This window comes from Cantharellus anzutake (assembly GCF_015039405.1).
Source record: "Cantharellus anzutake strain C23 chromosome Unknown EI90scaffold_16, whole genome shotgun sequence".
In the NCBI taxonomy this organism is placed as follows: domain Eukaryota; kingdom Fungi; phylum Basidiomycota; class Agaricomycetes; order Cantharellales; family Hydnaceae; genus Cantharellus; species Cantharellus anzutake.
Window position 1 is genome coordinate 737,857 of NW_024066966.1, and position 16,123 is coordinate 753,979.

Consider the following 16,123-nt stretch of genomic DNA (forward strand, 5'->3'; position numbering starts at 1 on the left):
TGGCGTCTGACATGGATACCGTACATACTCACGTTTATTGCGCAAACGTAATGGCTCTTTCTTCTGCGCATATCCGCCTTGGTGTAGCAATAGATCACCATTGTTATCGATCCCGCATTTCTTGATTGTTTGATGTCAATAAAGAACCATCTCGGGAGCAGCCCGGAATCAGCCGCTTATGCACAGATCACTAAGTTCAGCCTCCCCACGCGATGAACTCGAACTCTGTTCGTGCCAGGATACGTCAGTCCACGGTCTGCATGGCTAGGTATAATTCGTATCGCATCCAATACTAATCCGAGCCTCAGACAAAAGTCAAGGATGCCATTCAGTGCGGCGGACCCGACTCGCCGCATCGTGCATGACGTCAATGTGTAGCTCTTCTGATCGAGCACGATGAGACGGAACGAGCGCCGGTATGATGTCCAGTGGAACGGAGTCCAGCTCAGCATCATGCAATACCCGTTGTGAGAACTGAATCTGAATTAGTGATCTGCCCAATGGAACCGAGTCGGGCGACACACCGCAAACCAAAGAGAAGCGGAAAGAATGAACAAGCCCCGGCCCCAACGACTACGGGAACTGGGAGAAGGGAAGGGGAAACGAAAAACCAAGGACGGTGGCAGTGGATTTTGGAAGTCCAGGAGGGAAAGCGCAGCCCGACATCAAGGAGCCACATGAACCCTCGGCCACTGCCGCCTCAACACCTCGAAGGTCTGACTCATAGAGGCTGGAGTCCTGCGTGCGTAATGAAGGTCGTAGTCATAGGTGCTGGCCCAAGTGGTTTAGTTGTCACAAAGACACTCCTCCAGGAAGCTTCAGAAGATTTCCCATTCGATCCTATCATTCTTGAAGCCGAAGACGACATTGGTGGCACGTTTCGGTTCGCACGGTCTATGTTGTTGTGACAGGAATGTTTGACGTAGATGACTGCCATTCAGGCATCGTTCGTACGAGAATGCAACACTCGTGAGCTCGAAGCAGTTGACATCTTTCTCCGACTTTCGCCTTCCATTGGAACATCCAGACCACTTAACGCTTCTTGAGTACGTCGAGTATCTACGAGCATACATCAGGCGATTTGGTTTCGAGGATCGTATACATCTTCAGTGTAAAGTCACGAAAATCAGGCCTGCTCCTGGGTCAGACACTGGTCATGACGTCGAGTATATCGACCAACGTGGCGCCGTCCCACAACTGAAGACCATTCGGGCAGACTACATCGCTGTATGCAGTGGTCTTCACGTTACCCCTTACATTCCCTACATAGAAGGGATAGAGAATGTTCTGGACTCGGAGGAGGCTTCGCGCGATGGAGTTGTGCGTGAAGTGTACCACTCTGTGGAATACAAGGGGCGTGCTCAATTGGCTGGGCGACGCGTAATGATCTTGGGAACAGGAGAGACTGGCCATGACTTAGCCTACGAAGCAGTAAAAGCTGGAGCAACCGAAGTGATTCTGTGTACTAGAGGTATAATCTGCCGCTCGGTAAATTGCGCCACCAAATACTCACTAAATGGGCAGGCGGATTTCTTTCATTTCCAAAAGCTTTGGTCCGTTCTTCGTGCCTCCAACTTTCATTGCTACCTGCTCATTCTGGGCTTCCAGAACGATTTTGAGGTATTTGGTTTCAAGTTTGACGGGAAGATACCCATCGACGGTGAGCCAATGAAACGACTGCGTCGCGAAGCCATCTAGATGACCAGTGTTTGACATAGGACTTATCACCAACTTGTTCGAAACCGCTTACGTGGTGAGTTGCCTTGTAATAGCCGTGTATCGAAGGCTCAGTGGTAATCAGCACCCATGGGTGGCTAAGCTACATTGGCGGTGGTTGTAAGTTGTATTGACCCACTCTTGACCGCTTTCAAACTCATATTCTACAGTATAAGCGATTTCGTTATCAAGCGATTGTTGTGGATTATATCGGGTACTATGGCGGGGTGTAATCAATGGGTTGGCGAACTAGATGATGATCGTCTAGGGCGCGCGTATGTATTTCTAAACAAAGTGTGTGCCACTGAGCAACATTACACCCTCCTGCTCACCTTCCATTCCAGTCGAGCAAGGCGATGCCTTACATCAACCGGCCATACCGCAATCGACCCAAGTTCCTTGACTATCTCAGTCGCTATATTGACCCACCAGAAGACTCCCCGCCACAGACTGGTTTTTCAGTAGAACTCGCGCCATTCCCTTCAAGCTTCACCCAGAGCGGTATGGCAGTTTTCCCTCTGAACCACCGGAAAGAAAGTAAAAGGATACAGCAAATGGACATTTCGCCCCAGACTGTGATTTTTGCGACCGGCTACACGTACGTGTGCCTTTTCATCGGAAGCTTATGTCATGTTGAAATTTGAGGTGCATCAGTCAGAAATTCGATTTCTTTGATGAGACTGGTGACTATGGAACTGCTGGAGATGCTGACGTTCGTAATGTTTTTAAGAGGGGCGACGACAGCCTGGGTTTTATTGGTTTCGTCCGACCCGGTGTTGGCAAGTCATCAGTACTCGGAGGGATGTGAGGTTCTGGCCTTGAAATGCTAACGCAGCGTTCTTCAGGCGCGATACCCCCTATTTCCGAGATGCAGTCGATGTTCTGGATATCAGTCATAACGAGGAGGATTCCTGCCCCTACATCTAAACCCGATTATCTTTTACTGGTGAAAGAGACGGCTCGTATTAAGTATGGTGTTGATCACAGCACGTATATGAGTACATTAGCGAAAGATATCGGTGCTGCTCCCGGCCTTTGGGATCTTTGGAAAGAATACGGAACCCGCGTGCTTGTCTGCTACTGGTAAGCATCGCATAGAAACCGAAATTTATTGTGCTTACTCTTCTGTTGGAAAGTTTCGGTGCAGCTTTCACAACCTTCTATCGTCTGACAGGTCCCTATCGCTCACGGGTGGCCCCAGAGATTGTCAAGACGGAACTGTGGGAGACAATCACACGCCGTGGGGCACTTGGGAATTTCTTCATGGGAATTATCCCCATGCTTGGATATGGTATTCTGAATCTTACCGTCTTACTAGTAGAATACGCATGGGTTCTCCTTGGCAAGCCCGCATTAGTAGAACGAATAGCATTAAGATTGGCTGGAATGTAGCAAGTTCGTAATTAATTCGATGAAAGTGATTGTATCAGCTGCCAAGCGGGCATGTAACCTAAAATAACGAGTTTGGAAATCATCTGCATCTGAGATAGAATTCGCATGGAGCTTCTACTTTTCACATAAGCCAAGACCAGAATCTTTCGATCCAGTTAGCGGGAGGTGGCTCGTCGTACCTAATCAAGGAGTCAATCATGGGCCAGATACCACTAGGACGAATACCCACGAATCAGCCTCTATCTCAGCGAGGCCACTGTAAAAGTCCATATCTCCTGGAGCAATCATTGTCTCCTTGTACCAGAATTTGGTGCCGAACACCATAACAGGGAACAATGCCAGGGGTGAATAATATGTGATGAAAGTTGCTGTATCCCAATTGTTCCTGAGGAACACTGGATACGCGGCGAACTAAAAAGGACGTGAAGTGGTTGGTAGGGCTGGGGTCATGGCTACTTACAATACAAACAAGCCATATCCAAATCATGGCATACCACGCTGCATATGGCTGGAGAATTCCTATGAAAGGGAGTTTGCTCCGATCGAAACCTTGCGCCTTCATTCCCTGATAGAACCTCCAATATGTGAAATTTATGCCAAACCAGGTCATCAGACCAGCGATGGAAGTCATATTCGTGAACCACCCAAAAACCTTCCCAGAGCCAGACGATACGTCCAAATAAGCGAGGCAGCAGAATAAGGCGCAGAAAAACACAGAGAAGTAAGGAAGGCCACTTTTGGAAGTCCGAGTGAAGATCTTCGGGGCGTTCCCTGCGATTGCCAACCCGTCTATGCGCACAACAATCAGTCGGAAATCGCTGATACGTAGAAAACGACAAGCATACATAAGGCGCGTGAACTGGTATAAAGGTCGGAACTTGCTGCTGACAATGCAGAAGTAAGGAGCGCAGCATTAATAGTGGAAGGGAGTCCTCCAATCCCTGCGCGCTTGATTCTGCGGGAATATATCAGCAGTGTCCTAGATCATTAAATCATCAAATTTACGCAATAACGAATGGCGATGATGCGGCGTCAGACGTAAGTCCAAGTGATTTGTCGTTACTTGGGACCAACAGCCCAATGGTAGCAGTACCCCCAATGTAAAAGAGCAAGATTCGGATGTAGACGCGTTTGATCGCTTTTGGGATGTTGCGTCGAGGGTTCTTGGCTTCACCAGCCGCGATAGCGACGATCTCGGTGCCAATGAAAGAGAATGCAGCTTGAGTGAGAACCGTCCAAAATCCGAGAAAACGACCCCAAGAGCCCTTGATGCCATGGAACTGAACGAACGGACCAGGATGCACCCAATAACGGAACCCTAGTCGGTCGCGATTCGGTCCCCCACCTAAATCAAGCACTATACCGAGAATCTATGGCGGGGTGAGAGGGTCAATGACGCAATAAGTCATTGCTTACAATTAACCCAGTAATGGTAATCACTTTAATGAAGCAAAAACGAATTCCGTCTCCCCATAGGCTCCGGCGCCGAGTCTTGGACACGGACCATTAGCCAGAAATCATGTCGTTTTTTGTTCCACGTACAAATTGATGATTATGACAATAACCATGAATATGGCGATCCAGACGGCATCACCTATGAATGCAATTAGGCCGAACGCAAGGAATATGCGGAAGAGTCACTTGCTGACGGAATGATGCTCCCAGTAATCAATAAGTACTAGAGGGCACATCAGTACCAAAATATCTTAAACTGTTTCCGATTAGAATACTCACTGGCGGCAGCGCTTAACTCAGCTGGAAGCACAATGACCCTATCCGAATGAGGGATCCCTAGGTGTACATCCGAGAACCGAGAACCAAACCCCGTACCAGTTATACCAATAGTTCCATCCCATGGAGAACGAGAAGAATTTTCCTACGAATCGCTCGGCAAGCTTGATATGTCCGCCGGCGATCGGAAGGTACGCAATCATCTCCCCGAGCGAAATCATGGTTGAATAGCAGATGGAGCCCATGATGGAATACCCAAGCAAGAGGCTAGTTTTGCGAGGATGGCGTTAGTATGCTCTGGGGCTCTGAGGAAAATTTCTTCACCCAACAGGTCCTCCATGAGAAAGGGCCGTACCCGTACCGAGGAAAAGGCCCGTGCCGATGACACCCCCGATACTTCGCAGATACATTCTGAGGCCGTTCAAAAGTCAGAGTTCGAAGGGCGAACCTTATCATGGCTATGTGGCGAGACTTGAGCTGTCGCTTCAAATGTCCCTGTACATGAGAGGCCCCATCTGGTCCAAGTTCGGTAGCACCATCATTCGAGGTAGTCGGTGTTACTTTCTCCTTCGCCTCTCGAGGGTGTTTGCCCATCCTGCAGCACTAACACAGATGAAGCCTCAGGGCTGGAGAGTGGAATGGAGGGAACGCAAGGGGAAAGGATAATAAGGGCTTCCACATCTCCGTGAAAATTCGGACGGCAACTAGACACAGCAGGCTATTGGTCGAAACCTTGGCATAGGAACCCCAAGGTCGGGTTCATCAATGTCCATAGAAGACCGACAGTGCTTCGGAAACCCGAAATGTCATCAATCCCCCTTTGGCGGGTTGGATCTCATTTGTACAATCGATTAATGGAGCGGAGGAACGAGAGTCGTGTGACCTACCACAGTCATTGTCAAAACCAGTGAGGCACACAGAAAACACCAGCCCAATTCAATGATCATGTCACAAATATTCTCCACATGAATACCAAGGTCCACTGTACTGTTACAGGAATTGACGCTGTAGTAGCAGGGTACGCCGGGCGCAGTGCGAACATATCGCTGGCATAGTTTGAATATTTCTTGCGTTTCTTGCGACTGGCGACGAAAGCTAACCCAGTCATGCAGTTAGTGCCTTGTCAGCCTCTCGATCTCAGCATCTTACATGCCCCCCTAGGATGGACTTTTCCGTTGTGATTCTCTGCTCATAATCTTGTCCATTGTGCCCCGCTTAATTTTATCTAGCGATCCCAGCTTTCGGGCGATACTTTTACCTGGATCACCGATAACATTGAAATTAATACCGGACTCGAGGAGGCCCTTTTTCCTGGTTTCCGATTTCATTTCGGGCGTTGTCATGTTTCGATCTTCCATTAATTCCTCAGCGGCATGGCCTTTTCCGGCTCTCGGAATCACGGTGTGCATTCTCAGTGGATCTCGGGCTCCGAGTTATGTACACGTCTGGATCGATCTGCACTGATCCTGCTGTCCCAAATCAAAATGCGTATTATTGAATTGGTTCTTGTGACCCTGGTAGTTTTCACTCGTCCAGATTAATGCCTGTGAGTTCAGTGGTTCATGGTTCATTACACCCTTCAATAACTCACGGCAAATATTGGTTTTTCAATGGCCGGAAATTGGCCTGGGTGTCAACAAGTCCCTAATCAAGAGTACACCATGAGCCTGCTCAACGAACTCGATCATGCGCACTTTGAGCCCAGGACGTGACAATCAAAGAGGGAAGATTTATCGATGACTCGTGAGCCCCCTTAGCCAACAAGGAATAAGAAAAGAGAAAATGACTGTGGTAATTGCAGGCGGATCAACAAGTTACAATTTATTGCAATGAAAGATATGATTTCTTATGCGCTGTAATTTGTATAATTGAGCCATAATGCTGGGGAAGGATTGAGTGCTGTGATAATTGGTTGGTATGAAGCGAATGCGTGGGCCCGAGCCGAGGTGAATGAATAAGAGAAGAAGGTTGGTGCGGGGGCGAACAGATATTGACGATGTGCAAAGGAAATTGACATATGGGCCAAGTTGAATCCCTGCGCTCGACGAAGGAGGGCAAGATAACTCTCTGATGCTTAATCTCCACAAGGAAGGGCATTCTCAACAAGCGACAAGAACATCTTCCGCAAATGTCCTGCGTCTTGGGAAACGTGACCGATTGGGCTAGTCTTTGATGAGATCCAGAGTTTATAAAGTCCACGGACAGAGTCGGCAACTGCTGTTTCGACTTCATCGAGTGGCGCCGCAGACAAAGATGGATTTGTAGAGGGTGCCGCCTTCTCCAACGCAACCACGACTCCATCTTCCCGAGAGAGGGGTAGCGGCGAGTGGGTAGCTCCGGTCGTGTCGCGATCGTCCACGCTGCTGTCGGGGGAAGGGTCTCCCTCCTGTGGGGGGTTCTTCTCAATGTACTCCTGAAGTGACAGCAAAGGAAGAAGGGCGCGGGTTAACCGCGCAGCATGGGACTCTACCTTCTCCACAGCTTCCATAGTATACCGGCCCGGCTCATAGGCACTCAGTATTCTGCGTTGATCCACATGTCCATCGCCCTCGAAAACGACGGCCCGAGTCTCTTCGTGATGAACATCTGTAAACTCGTCATAATGGGTTTCCAGGCCCCTTTCTACTGTGTAAGACTCATTATCTCTCCCGTATGCATAAAGTAATTCTTGGTCCAAGCCCTGTGTCTCATACACAAATCCAGACATGTCAGGCTCTTGCCTCCGCCGACCCGGGTATCCAGTTGTGGCGAAGGTATGGTCGAATCAGCAGTCCCTTGAACCATTGAGTAAGAGTTCCAATATGCGTCTTCAGCGGAATCTTGAGCAGAGGTTGGCAGTCGAGCAGTTCGGGGCAGTTCAGGGGAGTCACCAGCGGAAACTTGTGATCAGGGGAGATAATCATATTGTGAATGTGAGGCAGATAAGCAGGGTACCAAATTTATACCAGCACTTACTCCTACCATAACTGTTCCAGTACACGTCAGACGAGGGGCTGGATGGGCGCGAAACACCCTCACATGACACCTGCTCAGAGTCATCAACCTGCGGTTTCAACGATGACTCTTGCGACGGAGCTGTGAATCGCTTCACATCATGAAAGCGCCATCCACTCTCCCGCGATCCGCCCATCGAGGCGCTTTCCTCAGAAACATCCTGCCATACAAAGACAACTTGCACATTATCGCCGACTTGAACGCGTGCACGGGTCGTCTCAGCATCGCCATCATAATTCACGGTGTGATTCAACTTCTCCAACAGTTCGCTATTCCCCGCCAGCAACTCTAGCGCGCGGATAGGGGATTCGATGGGGTCAGGAGAGCGCGATTGTGGCCAGCAGAAGTATGACTCAGTATCAGAGGGGTCGATGTTAAGGAAGTGATGTCTTTGAAGCGAGTCTTTGGATATGAGGTGTCGCGGAATTGGCGCGATCGGTGGAAGCAAGTACTGCAGAGTCAGGTTGACCAATCATCTGGGAGGGGCGGCGGCCTTATCATGGCGAGTGGCTTTGGTCCCACTGGGGATACTGAAAGGGGGCTCGAGTTGGATGACGTGCCCCTTTTCAGTGCTGTCCGTCTTATAGGGGAGAACTCATAGAATTCCGGAGCATATAAATTAATCCAACCCGGGCTCGATCACGCTTATGGCATGAAATTGACCACGTGAACACGCTCATTTTTAATTACATACAAGCTTGAGTCCACCATCCCCGACTGACACGCATCTGTGCACCGGTCTAAGCGCGTAAGTTTCGAACTAGAATCGAGATCGATTGCGGGGGTTTCATTTATCTACCTATAGAGCCCCTCCACCATGCACCTTCTGTGCCTTACCTCTCTCTTCATTACAATGCTTGCATCGTTGGTGACCGCACAGTCCAGCCGCTCCTCGAGCCAGCAACAGGACCACACGAGCCAGGGTCACACGAGCCAGGGTCAAACGAGCTCCTCTAATGGAAATAGCGTCTCCACTTCCTGGTATCAAACACCGACATTCCTCATCACCAATGGCAATCGTGTATATACCACTCTTAGTGTCCCTGTGGGTATCACGTTGGGGGCTACAAGTACGAGTTCTGCAGCAGGCAGCACTTTGACTCAAGTGGGGAACTCTACGGCCACTACATCTGGAGGCAATGGCACCACAATCCAAACTTCCACCAGCACCACCCCAACAACATACCCTATTGCACCAACGACGATTCCGCTGGGTGGTGGAGGAACAACCGCACCTGCACCTGTTCCCGGAGGGACTGGGTCGCTGCCGCAAGGTCCTGGTGATGGTCATATCAATAGGGTTCCAAAGTTATGGCCAGCTTCGTTGGGTCTATCATTACAGTCTTCGCTGTTGTCTTTACGACGACCCACTGGTTCTCATAATCCGCTCTTTTCCTCATCACTGAACGACTCCGCCTTGTACAAGGCAAGAAAGCGATGCACTATTACGTATTTCCGTCTCAACTAAATTTAGCATTCATTAGACATTCCTCATGCACTTGTGGCAACTCGCGGATTTTTCGACGTAATCCTTATTCTCTTCCTTGAATTCTTTTTTTTTCATTACCTAGATGGACCTAATACCACGTTCACTGTTCTTGGTCGTAAAGGCTTCTGTTCCCATGCCGCAATCACATGCCTCCTCATCCCCGAAGATGTTACGTGGGCACGAAAGGGTTATTTATCTCGGAAGTGGCACTTGGTGTGTAGGAGCTTTCGTTTACCTCGGCACCATGGGAAGCTTTGCCAGCTGGCTCGGTTCTCCGACTCGCCATGCCCAGCAAGTCACCTCCGTTCTTGGCAATGACTCTGGGTGGTCTGCGTCATGGGGGATTTCGCTGGAGATGAACCGTGCAATGATCACCTTCCCCGATATACCATGACACCACTTCCCGATGAGGGGCTACAACGAATACCGACTCAATCGCATATTCCAAATTAGCAAGCCGGAGGTGACGTTTCGGCACAAGATCTCTTTGGGTGATCCACTGCAAACGCCACGCAAATTCTCTATACACCCATAACCTCTTCCAGCGAGTGTTCCCCTGGTATCTCGTTATCTGTAAGAAATTGGATTCAACACGGGGTTCTGCCCGCCTCGCTTGAGAACCACCGAATATCGGTCATCTTCGCCATTTGCCCCGGTACGGGGGCCGCAATGAGATATCGCCTGCACTCTTTCGGTTCGCCGGGACTGGAACGGATCCCTGTCAAATGGCGTTTCACTCATGTTCAATTACAGATACAGTAACCCGCAGGATTCTAGGCGCCAGCTGTCTTGTGTTTGTCCCGAACCTGGTGGTGCTCTCGATAGTTGGTTGAGGACTGTTCGCGCTGTTGGAGGTGGCTCCTGTTTGTGTCTATGATTTCTCGACCTGAAAGCGGAACCGACGCTCGCAGGGCTCACCTATTCTGACTGTCCGTGCGAGCAAAGCACGATCTTAGCGAGAGGCGGGAGCGAGAGTACCCCCTCGCAATGTCAACAGCTCCACTGTATCGGTAACATTGATTTAAGGGAGAGACTCATTGTTTAAGTGGAGCGAGAGAACTTCGATCTCAGTGATGAGATGTCGCCATGAGAGTCACAGGGGCGAAAGACACCATCCTCGCGGAAATTATTTCATGAGTCCGACGTGGGCAAGAACAGGATACGATCCTTGTCGAAGTGAATCCTTCGCGTGATGTTTAGAATCAGTATAATAACAAGGCAAATGGTACTGAGTCCTGTTGTCGCCATTGTCGCCCTCAGCAGTTGGATCGTCTGGTCGTGGCATGTTCTGTGCAGACAGGTATTACTGTAAGTACTTTAGCCCCGACGTAGCGGATGCGCTTCGTCTGCACCCAAATCTCACTGTGTCAAGGATTGGAGCAAAACGGGAGGCGGCAACGGGGCCATAAATTTTACCCAAACATAAGGATCCCCTGACGCTGCACATCGTCACTCGCGATAAACTCTGACCCTGGCTTGACGTGGACTGATGTCGTCGGGGACTGTGGTTTTGAGTCGACCAAAGGGATCGCGCCCAGCGTTGGGAACACGTTATCCCTATCTTATTACGGATACCAATGACACACCCACAGTCATCATGCCACACGCCAGCAATCCTCAAGCTCGTTCGGGCACCAGTAAGGACGTTACCAAGTTTATGAAGATGCAGTCCTAGTATTTTGGCGGTCTGAGTGTAACGCTTCATGCAACATCAATTCAGTGGATAGTTCATGCCAATTGGGGAAATAGTTTCTTGTTCACCGTTGTGCGATTATCCTAAAGTCTTTTGTGTTTGTATTTGAGCGATATAGACTGAACGTTGATTGAGCAGCGGGCGGGCCTCCCTCTTTGGGGAAAGACATGATCCATGCGGACGCTCCAGGACCACATATCATTTGAGGCCCCAAGGAAGTACACAAGCGCTGTGACACTAGTACAAATACAGGTGCGACCGTCCATCAGCTGATTCCACGAACAAAAGGATGGCGAACATCGAAGGGAAAGAGTACGCGAAAACAAATAAAGATGCCCAATAAGTTATTGTGGTGTGGACAAAAAGGGTGGCGGACAGGAGCACTTCCGATCCCGACCCGTCAGCGGTGATTGGAACGAATCGGTATTTCTTTGTGCGTAGGCGTAGGAATGCCAAAAGGGAGGGACTATGTCCCAAGCAGGGGTACCCAGAGGGGCCGCAGGGTAAGACACAAGAAAACCCGAGGCTGCGGGTCCTGGTTGCCTTTGGATCTCCATGCTCGCGATAACAACTTCCCACGCAAGGTCCACAAGCCTCCACAAGTCCCTGTGCACAATACCGAGCGCAATCAGGTTGCTCCACAGTCCATGAATCTTGCGAGCTGAATCTAGTAGAACGGAGGGTTAAAAGTCGCAGCAATCTGTGTGCTGAGGGCGGGCCGCAGAGATGTTGTGTCTGGGTCCTTATTGGCGGGGAATTTGTCCAAGATTGAGTGCGGCACAGGAAGGAGGACTCTAAGGAGGCCAGCGGGATTTTCAGTGTAGAAGAAAGTGTTGATAGCCGAGAAAGAATCGGGGTGGGGCAGTTTGAGGCTTATGAGAGGAAGGGAAAGTGTCAGGCGATGATTGGTTGGTGACCGCTGAGGCTCCGGATCTGAAGCCGACAACGAGCCTGGCGGGAGTGGAAACAGTGCACAATGGGCTGCGTAAAGAAGGCCATGGATGGGGTAAATGTGACCAGCAGAAGGGGAACCGATGATTGCTACTGCGTGTGTGGGGAGTTTCCCTGTTGCGTGATTGAGCGTTACTTCGACTGATCTTGCGTTACCATTTTTAACGGTAATTTTAGGTGGAATAGATGAGGGTGGGGAGCTAGGAGGGGAAGCACTTGATGGTCGGCGAACGCCGTTGCCGATAGCTGTCAGTCCTTGTTGAAGTCTAAGCGCAGAAGGTACGTAAGTTAATGCAACGCTAAAACAATGAGCTAGTATCCGTGCTCACAAAGGAGACATCTCTCTTAGGCGTTTGTGAAGGAACCTGATAGGAATTCCCCTAAGACGCTCATCGAGGGAGGCCAGGTGCTCCGAGGTAACAATGGCCGGATGCCTTGGTAGATTACGTGGCAATGTGAAAGTCACCGTATTGGAGAGTGCTTGGGGGGATTGTAGTGGGATTGTTGAAACTGAGCGACGTCGCCCAGTTCGGGTATTGCTGGACCTGCTTGTGGGTCTTGGGTGGCTCCCGAAGTTAATTTCGTGAGAGGAAAAGCTGGGAGACTGTCGACGCGGTGCACAAGATGACAGGGGAGGTGTTACGCTGACGGGGGAAACCGTAGAGGTGGATCGATTGCGGCTGCGCCTGGTATATCTACTATTATTGCAAGGCGACCCAGGGGGAATCGATGTCTCCTCATTCTCTTTCCCTGATATAGAGTTAGAATGGCTGGATGGACGATTAATAGGTTGTCGAGGCATGAAGAACTGAACGAAGGGCGGTAGAGAGGTCATGGCCGCGAGAACCTGTCAAGATATACAAGGGGGGGTGGGGTGGGGATAAAGCGACGTGGATCCTTTACTTAAACAACAACAGTGAGAGAGAAAAACAGAAACAGAGACACAGGAAAGTAGTGGATGATGGACACACGGTTACAATCTAATGCTCGGCTAGATCCCATTGTGACAAACAAAAGCACTGCCACGTTGCCAATTCACATTGTTCCGGTTATGTAAACAAATCAGCTTTATTTGGACAACAGAACGTGATCACCAATCTTTCTTCTTGCAACAGACATCGGTCATTCTTCTCTTTGCTCATCTTGACTCGTCAGCACCCATGCAGCGCCTTGATGCAATCACACGAGTCAGCATTGCCCGTCTGTCCTCAGCGCCCTGCTCCATTGCTGATAATGCCCCCGCTTGTCTCCGGTAAACTACTAGCTAGTTCATATGTTATTCGCATTCTCGGTCAGGCATGTTTGGTTCTTTCTATGCTATCGTAACCTTATTGTTCCCCGATTCTCTTCCGTTCTCCTATTCCTGTTTTCTCTGTCCTCTTTCCTTCCTTTATTTCCTCCACATATGCATGCCTCGCTCATTTCCCATGATCCAGAATCCCGGGAAATTCACATTACAGGGTACAAATACCTATCTCATTGGGTCATCCCGGCCCTTCGTTCTTTTCGATGTCGGGGAAGGAGAGCATGGATACATTCCACTCCTAGAGTCTGCAATCCTAATGAATGAAGAATCAGGCAGCCAGGCAGTGTCTTTGCATGGCGCTCTTAAGAAGGCAACCAACCCCTTTGTGTCGGACATCATTATTTCTCATCGTCATCATGATCATCACGGAGGCTTGCCATCTGTTCTCACCCTCTTGCACAGATTATGGACAGCCTCGACGGACGGAGGAGCAGAATACACCCCCCCGCGGGTACATAAGTTTCCTCTCCCGCCTCAACCATCGCCAACTCTTCCTGGAGTATCATCAGCCGAGAGAGAGGGATCGACTTTCGAATCTACACTGGAGGCAGTGTCTCGCCTTTCCCCAGCCATATTTGAGCACAATAGTTTAGCGGCCGAAGGGGTATGGCCAATTATACATTCATTGCACGATAAACAAACATTCCATCTTTCCTCTCATTCTCCTAAATCTACTCTCACCGTTGTCCACACCCCTGGACACACCGTTGATTCTGTATGTTTATGTCTTTCCGGGGAGAGCACCGACGGACCCCCAGTAATATTCACGGCCGATACGGTTCTTGGTGAGGGAACTGCAGTATTCGAGGAGCTAGGCGTGTATTTAGGCAGTCTCAAGAATTTGTCTATCCTGGCGTCCGGGCTGCTTCTCAGACCGGGCCTTGCCTCCAATGAGGTTACGCTGTATCCCGGCCATGGGCCTATTCTTACTAATGGTCTCGAGACATTTACCACGTACATCGCCCATCGCAACGAGCGCGAAGCACAGATTCTTGCCCTCATTCCTCAACGTTCTGACGAACAGAAGGGTATTTCCATCTCTGAAATCGTCAAATCGTTATATTCTTCATACCCTCCATCAATCTGGCCAGCGGCCGAGAGAGGTGTTTGGTTACATCTACAGAAGCTACGTGATGAGGGGAAGGTATCATCTATTGGCAGGGAGTTGGGCTATGCAGATGAGAAAGAGATTGCGGGGAACTTTCAAGGAACCGGTTCATGGGTGCGCTCTTGATGTAACAAAGACGTGCCATAGTGCACACGTTACTAGTACGTGAGGACCGAAGGTATGCATCGCGCCATCAAAACCAGCGAGGATCGTGCTTTGTTGGATGAAATCAAAAAGAGCAGTTCTGCATGCGGTGTTCTTTCATCCTAATCGAGTAGGCGGAGATTTAATCGGATATCAATCATTGGCTTCTAGAACAACGACTCGTTCCTGGTGGTGGGGTGGCCCAGATCTTTATGGCATTGCTTGATTGGCCCAAATGAATTGTCTGTCAACATCTTTTGTCTCTCCTCATTCCTTCATACGTGCTGTGCATAGCAGCAGAAGCTCGAAATAGTTGACAAAGGCCCCATGGACACTGACCCTCTCTTTCAAAGAAAGCAACGGAAGAATTGTCAGGATCTGCTGAATCGTCCTGCCCACGCGTGGGCCAGATGGTATTTCCGAACACCCAACACGCTGACCAGGGACCCTAATTAAAGACAGAAGATCGCACGCGGCAAGCATGCGTCGGGAGGGTCTGGAACAACGCCAACTGCAGGTGCAATTCTAGCAGCAATTTTCTTTCACCTTTTGATCTTGCAGCCTCAGCATCCTCCGACAGATCCGGGTGATCGTAAAAAATTGTTTGGTATTTAGGCAGCGTCTAAGTATCCAACGGGAGCAGATTTGGCATCGACGTGATACTGCGACAACTCTGGTCGTTGGGAGTGGAGTCTTTATCCTTTGGTTTTTGCTGTCCTGGTTGGGAGGGATTCCACGTAGTTCGTGATTGGGAATCCCTATGGGCTATGGGTAAATCACGATCGCGGTCGCGCCAAGTATTTATCCACTTGGGGGATATGTCAACACCTCTATAAGTCATGGACAGAATTATTGGCATCAGGTGAAAAAACGAAGGATACAATTTGCTCACGAATTTTCTGCGTCAGAGGCGGTTGGTTCGGTGGCTGATATGGTAGTGCCGTTAGTTACGACCGAGATATGTGCCCTTTAATCAGGTTGATGCAGAACTTGTCAGACAGACCATACCTCCTGAGAAGTACTGCTGGTCGTGGTTGGACGAAATAACGAGAGGGGCTAGTCTGGGACCCGACTGACCCTACTGAATAGAGGTCAGAATGTGGCCAGATATGGAAATGCCGCATAAGGGAATACTGAATAGCGTCTGTGATGTGATTCAAATATTTTGTATTGTACATGTAATTATGATGACCAATGCCGGAGTCCAGTTTGCAGAGGGTCGCGCAACAAGTCATTTAGTGTTAACCCATGCGGTCGTTGCACAACCCAACCCTGGGAGCCACGGTCAAGGTCGTGGAGTCAATACCTGGGCATGCGGAAAAATTAACGGTTTATATATTAGTTGTTATAGCGTGAGTTGAGGCTATGCAGTCTTTTTGGCTGCATGTGTTCGATTCCCACTTGTTGCCACCTTTTTCTGGCATTCTCTGTGCTCAGGTATTGACTCTGCAGCTTTGACTCTGCGCTTCCTCAATGCTGGGCATGCGATTATTGCATGGGAGAATGCTAAAAAAAAGTTGCAACAAGCGAGAATTGAACACATGCAGCCAAAAAGGCTGCATGGCCTCAACTCACGCTATAACATCTACACTACAGCGC

At 49.6% G+C, this 16,123-nt stretch overlaps 6 protein-coding genes across 6 annotated transcripts; 3 read left to right on the plus strand and 3 right to left on the minus strand.

The window, feature by feature from the left end:
* Positions 1 to 749: 749 nt before the first annotated feature.
* Positions 750 to 3,108, plus strand: EI90DRAFT_3145067 (uncharacterized protein; the record flags this gene model as incomplete). Its single annotated transcript, XM_039065231.1, has 10 exons — positions 750 to 883; positions 942 to 1,488; positions 1,609 to 1,660; positions 1,707 to 1,753; positions 1,802 to 1,836; positions 1,887 to 2,010; positions 2,061 to 2,314; positions 2,371 to 2,495; positions 2,562 to 2,799; positions 2,853 to 3,108. The coding sequence occupies 10 exons, from the start codon at positions 750 to 752 to the stop codon at positions 3,106 to 3,108; spliced, it is 1,812 nt and encodes a 603-aa protein (XP_038917878.1).
* On the minus strand, positions 2,745 to 5,751 carry EI90DRAFT_3153482 (amino acid permease). Its single transcript, XM_039065863.1, has 11 exons — positions 5,727 to 5,751; positions 5,288 to 5,673; positions 5,164 to 5,250; positions 4,939 to 5,106; positions 4,843 to 4,880; positions 4,758 to 4,786; positions 4,114 to 4,478; positions 3,954 to 4,063; positions 3,569 to 3,897; positions 3,338 to 3,519; positions 2,745 to 3,287 (listed from the first exon to the last, which is right to left on the minus strand). Exons 2-11 carry the CDS (start codon positions 5,431 to 5,433, stop codon positions 3,230 to 3,232), a joined length of 1,512 nt encoding a protein of 503 aa, XP_038917879.1. The 5' UTR covers positions 5,434 to 5,673; positions 5,727 to 5,751; the 3' UTR covers positions 2,745 to 3,229.
* Positions 5,752 to 6,560: 809 nt separating this feature from the next.
* Positions 6,561 to 8,284, minus strand: EI90DRAFT_3051201 (uncharacterized protein; the record flags this gene model as incomplete). Its single annotated transcript, XM_039059822.1, has 3 exons — positions 6,561 to 7,552; positions 7,621 to 7,718; positions 7,795 to 8,284. Coding segments are annotated over 3 exons (1,227 nt in total), but the record flags the coding sequence as incomplete, so codon positions are not given.
* A 177-nt stretch (positions 8,285 to 8,461) lies between these two features.
* Positions 8,462 to 9,595, plus strand: EI90DRAFT_513044 (uncharacterized protein). Its single transcript, XM_039067720.1, has 2 exons — positions 8,462 to 8,581; positions 8,639 to 9,595. Exon 2 carries the CDS (start codon positions 8,651 to 8,653, stop codon positions 9,299 to 9,301), a length of 651 nt encoding a protein of 216 aa, XP_038917881.1. The 5' UTR covers positions 8,462 to 8,581; positions 8,639 to 8,650; the 3' UTR covers positions 9,302 to 9,595.
* A 2,087-nt stretch (positions 9,596 to 11,682) lies between these two features.
* Positions 11,683 to 12,768, minus strand: EI90DRAFT_3121479 (uncharacterized protein; the record flags this gene model as incomplete). Its single annotated transcript, XM_039063400.1, has 2 exons — positions 11,683 to 12,232; positions 12,296 to 12,768. The coding sequence occupies 2 exons, from the start codon at positions 12,766 to 12,768 to the stop codon at positions 11,683 to 11,685; spliced, it is 1,023 nt and encodes a 340-aa protein (XP_038917882.1).
* A 294-nt stretch (positions 12,769 to 13,062) lies between these two features.
* On the plus strand, positions 13,063 to 14,506 carry EI90DRAFT_2970516 (beta-lactamase-like protein; the record flags this gene model as incomplete). The annotated part of the gene is made up of 2 exons (XM_039055687.1): positions 13,063 to 13,158; positions 13,235 to 14,506. The coding sequence occupies exon 2, from the start codon at positions 13,265 to 13,267 to the stop codon at positions 14,504 to 14,506; it is 1,242 nt and encodes a 413-aa protein (XP_038917883.1). The 5' UTR covers positions 13,063 to 13,158; positions 13,235 to 13,264.
* Positions 14,507 to 16,123: the final 1,617 nt, after the last annotated feature.

What these genes read in the sequence shown, in the direction of transcription:
- EI90DRAFT_3153482 (XM_039065863.1), bottom strand. Translation starts at nt 5,433, where the DNA reads ATGGGCAAACACCCTCGAGAGGCGAAGGAGAAAGTAACACCGACTACC. An exon ending in TGGAACTATTGGTATAACTG is followed by an intron (nt 4,881 to 4,938) that starts GTACGGGGTTTG and finishes TCATTCGGATAG; the next exon opens with GGTCATTGTGCTTCCAGCTG. An exon ending in TACCAGTTCACGCGCCTTAT is followed by an intron (nt 3,898 to 3,953) that starts GTATGCTTGTCG and finishes TTGTGCGCATAG; the next exon opens with ACGGGTTGGCAATCGCAGGG.
- EI90DRAFT_513044 (XM_039067720.1), top strand. Translation starts at nt 8,651, where the DNA reads ATGCACCTTCTGTGCCTTACCTCTCTCTTCATTACAATGCTTGCATCG.